Source organism: Fukomys damarensis, unplaced genomic scaffold (genome assembly GCF_012274545.1).
Source record: "Fukomys damarensis isolate Sample0158 unplaced genomic scaffold, DMR_v1.0_HiC HiC_scaffold_13, whole genome shotgun sequence".
In the NCBI taxonomy this organism is placed as follows: domain Eukaryota; kingdom Metazoa; phylum Chordata; class Mammalia; order Rodentia; family Bathyergidae; genus Fukomys; species Fukomys damarensis.
The window spans coordinates 14,580,027-14,584,765 of NW_022900925.1; the positions used below are offsets into that span (position 1 = coordinate 14,580,027).

The 4,739-nt window shown below is 39.1% G+C and overlaps 1 protein-coding gene across 2 annotated transcripts in view; it reads left to right on the forward strand.

Annotated features, from left to right (window-relative positions):
- The window catches only part of Smg6 (SMG6 nonsense mediated mRNA decay factor), a 234,931-nt gene that overhangs the window by 8,880 nt on the left and 221,312 nt on the right, over positions 1–4,739 (forward strand). For both annotated transcript variants that reach the window (XM_010642132.1, XM_010642131.3), the window contains 2 exons: positions 1,677–1,783; positions 2,028–2,106. In XM_010642132.1, the coding sequence (XP_010640434.1) occupies positions 1,677–1,783; positions 2,028–2,106 (186 nt within the window). The remainder of the gene's footprint in view (positions 1–1,676; positions 1,784–2,027; positions 2,107–4,739) is intronic.

Below are 4,739 nucleotides of genomic sequence, written 5' to 3' on the forward strand. Positions count from 1 at the left end.
TATTTATTTATTTTATTTTTTTTATTTTTATTTTTATTTTTTTGGTACCGGGGATCGAACTTGGGACGTTGTGTTGCGCTTGCAAGGCACTGAGCTAAATCCCTGGCCCATTAATCAATAAGTATTTATTGAGCCTCTCTTACATGCCAGGTGCCATTCTAGGCAGAGGCAGTTCAGTGTGGACTAAGCATGCTAAGATTGCAATTCTTGAACTTTAGAATTTGTTTGGGGGTAAGAGCAGATGTTGGATGAACACTTACTGATCAGTTTTGAAAAGTGTGTTGTAAAGGGGTTTATTGATATTAAAGGATCATGGAGTACTAAGGAAATCACAGCTAAGTTGAGGTTGAAGACTTAAGACAGTAACCATGTGAAAGTGTATGGGATGTTGGAGGAAGAGAGGGAACAGTAAAAGATCTGAGGTAGGAAAATGTGTGTTAGGGGAACTGATCTGACTGAGGCACGGAGGCTGAGCAGAGGCTCCAACAGCTAGGATTCTATGGTGGTAAAACCTTCTTTTCTTTATCAGTTGAATACCTAAGGTTCTTTGATATTTGTTCATGGAAAGAAAGTGTATAATAGTCAGGACTCCTAGGTTATATATAACTTTCCTGGGGTACAAATTTGAGTTGATGTTTGGTAGCTAGTAAGTGAGCTTTCCTGAGGGATAAGTTGATGTGTGGTAGCTAGTTGAGGTTGATGTGTGGTAACTACTTAAGTGAGCTTTTCTGAGGGATATGTACCTACTTTTTGGTGAAGTTTCGTTCTTTATTTGATGAGATGTTGTCTTAATTACTTTCTTGTTGCTGAGACAAAATATCCTATCCAAGTTAAAGAAGGAAAGATTTATTTTAGCTCACAGCTTGTAGAGGTTTCAGTGTATAGTTGGCTGGCTCCAAAACTGGGTGGTGTGGCAGAGGGGCATCGCAGAAAAGAAACAGTGCATAGTGTAGCCAAGCAGATAGAAAGTAGCCAGGCTTTCTTTCCCTTTTGTTCCATCCAGGCTACAAGCCTATTGATTGGTGTACCCACATCCAGGGTGGATTTTTCTGTCTTCAGTATTTCATCATTCACATCTAAAATTGTGCTAAAGCAGTCAGTGGACTGATTCACAAAGTATCACAAAGTATCACAAAGTCATGATCCATTCACTCCTAAAAGCCCCACCTATGAGTGCATGAGGCTTTGGGGTCCATATAGAGATAAGCCAAAACAGATGTTAATTTTTTTGGCGGGGGGTTGCTGGAGATCAAACTCAGGACCTTGTGTTTGTGAGGCAGGCAGCGGAGCCACTGAGCTAAATCCCTGTCCAGATGTTAATTTTTTCATGTGTATGTGGGTTGGAGTGGAATTAGATGTTTTGAAGTAGTGTTTTTAGGGAGTCTATTTATTTGTTTGTTTGTTTATTTATTTATTTTTGGTACTGGGGGTCGAACTCTGGTCCTTGCACTTGTGAGGCAAGCAGCAGAACCACTCTCTTCTACCACTGTATTCTCTTAGTAAATCTTCTTCATGCTATTGGGCTGGTTTTTGGTAGCCAAGAATAGGTTGAAGCTTGCTGAAGACTATTAGTGCCTTACCAATGTTGCTCTGTCATTTTTACCTCATCCCTGTCCTTTGTTGAAGTTAGTGTGTCTTGGGTACTATACTAAATGATTTTTTGTTGTTGTTGCAAGGTAAAATATGCCTTGATCAGTGCCCAGAGATGTATGATTTGCCAAGGAGATATCGCACGATATCGAGAGCAAGCCAATGACACAGCAAACTATGGGAAAGCACGCAGGTACTTTTACATCTCTTTATTATTTCTCTTCCCATTAAACTAAACCTTATTAAGCAGTAGGCTACTTGAGCTGCCTCCCATATACATGTCCTACAAGTGTCCCTGTTGTTTTGTTTAGTCATGCTTTACTGCTCCAGGTCCACCTCCACCTAAACCTATTCTTATGTTTTAAATAGGCTGTCAGGATGAATTGGGAGAGAGAGAGTTGATATAGATTCATTTTCTTACTGCTTTTCTATTCTAGTTGGTACTTGAAGGCCCAGCACATTGCTCCCAAGAATGGACGCCCCTACAACCAGTTGGCTTTGCTGGCAGTGTATACGGTAAGAAGTCTTGTGGAGAGGGGAAGTATTTTTCAGGCAATTTCTTAAAACTATGGGTTTTGATAGCAGCAGCTCCTGAGTTTTTATTTCATCTTCTTACTGTGTCCCAAAGAATATCCCCTCTATCTTCCATCCTCAGAGTCAGTTTGTTCCTCTTATTTCAGAGGTGAGTTGTCTGAAATCCCTCACTTTTTTTTCTGATACCAGTAATTGAGCTCAGGACCTGCTTGCCAGGCAGGCTTAGTGTCGCTGAGCTATATCCCTGGTCCCCTGGAATCTCTTACTTTGTTGATTCTACTTCATGCATTTAGTTATTACTGCAGTTAAGATTCTGAGGGATGACTCACATTCCAAGCAAATACCACTTTGTTTCTGACCAAAGCTCCTGCTCTTAATCTTGTCCTGCTTCCTTTCTCTCCCCTGTCCTCTTGATCTGGGCTGCTCAGTCTATTCACAAATGTAGTGACTGAGCTCATCAGGGTGTCTGCTCCTGTTTGAAATTCATCAGCAGTAGAAAAAGATTACACATTAGAACTATCTACAGAAACATCAACATGAGGGCTGCTCAGTCTAGAAGGAAGATGCATGCAGCTCAATTTACCTCTTGTCCTTAAAGTCCTCACATATCTCTTATCTCATATCTCTTAATCTCATATCACATATCTCTTATGGCTTGCTTCTTTTCCCCAGATCTTCCTACTCTGATCTTTTCATCTCGCCTTGGCAGAAGCACAATAAACACTTGATTTATCCTCTGGATCTTTTTTTTGTTTTTTTTTTTTTTTTGGTACTGGGGATCAAACTCGGGTCCTTGCGCTTGCAAGGCGGGCCACCGAACCGCTGAGCTAAATCCCTGGCCCATGGATATTTTTTTTTAATCCCACTCCCCCACAAGCCCTCTTTTCTCCCCATTACCCTCTAGATCTTCTCTTAACAACTTCTTCTAAATATGTCTCTAACAGAGAGAAATGGGCCTTGGAGACTGAGAGGGCTTTAGGTAGGAAGCTGCCTTAAAAAGGGAAAAGGTGGGGGCCAGTGGTAGGTATTGAAGATTCAAGTAAGTGTATAGGAAAGAGCTAACATGCTCATTAGGAAGGAAAAAGGCTCTTACTGTTGTGAAGTTCATTGCCCAAATAAGTAATAAATTTGAGTTTCATATTTATATTCCACTTTGTTCCATAAAAGATTTAAAGCAATTTCTAATTATGGATTGAAATAATACAGTTGATTAAGTAATATGGTTTAATGAAGTGCTTTCTTCAGAATCTATTGAGTCTGTCTCCTTTTTTTTTTTTTTTGGTACTGGGGATTGAACTTGGGTCCTTGCACTTGCAAGGCAGGCCACCGAACTGCTGAGCTAAATCCCCAGCATGTTGCCTTTTTTGACCTCTGTTCTATTTTCTTTGTGGTAGGTATTTGAGATTTTTTTTTCTACCCCTTTGTAGTGTTACTTTTCTCTCCCCTTCTCCTTAGCCACTTTTGTATTCTATTTTTCCTACCTTTTGTTTGTAATTTTTAAATGAAATATGTTTCCTTGTTAATTAGAAAAATATAATTGGCCATCACTTCAACCTAGTTCTAAGACATTTTCATTACCTTAGGGAAAAAAAGAGACCCTTTACTTGTTACTCCCCATTTCTTCCTGTACCTAGGGCAGCCATTGGTCTGAGTTCACTCTATGTACATACACCAATTCTAGATGTTTCATATAAATGGAATCATATAACCCATGGCCTTCTGGGCTTGGCTTCTTTCATTTAGCATAAATTTTTCAAAGTTCTTCCAAATTGTAGCTAGTATGTATCCATAGGTCTATGTGTTAGTCAAGATTAAACACAAGTCCTTGCACATGCTAAGAAAATCCTTTATCACTGAGCTATACCCCAGCCTTTTTTATTTTTTGAGACAGAATCTTGGTAAATTGCCCAGCTGACCTTAAGCTTTTGATTGTCCTGCCTCAGCTTCCCAAGTAGCTAGGATTAAATGCCTGCCCCACTGCATCCTGTTTACTTCATTTTTTCTTTTTTTTTTTTGGTACCGGGGATCAAACTAAGGTCCTTGTGTTTGTGAGGCAGGTGCTGGAACCACTGAGCTAAATCCCCAGCTCTTGTTTACTTCATTTTTATGGCTGAATAATATTTTATCATGTGGATAATACTGATTATATTTTGTTTATTATTGATGGCCATTTGAGCAATTTCCACCTTTTAGCTCTGGTGAGTAGTGTTACTATGATGTACAAGTATTTGAGTACCTATTTTTAGTTTTGTTGGAGTAGCATTGTTGGGTAATTCTATGTTTAACTTTGTTTTTCTTTTAAAGAGATTTCTAAACTGTTTTCCCCAGTGACTATGCCATTTTAAATTCTCAGCAGCAGTATCAGAATTTTAAATTTTCACTTTTTTTGGGAACTAGGGATTGAATCAAAGGATGCCCTACACTGAACTATATCCCCAGCCCTTTTTACTTTTTATATTTAGATAGAGTCTCGTGACGATTAAACTTGAGGTCCTCCTGAATTAGCTGCCCAAGCTGGGATTACAAGCATGTACCACATCTGCCCTTTGCATATTTTTGTCAACATTTGCTATTTCCTTTTTTTTTTTTTTTTTTTTTTTTTTTTTTTTCACCCC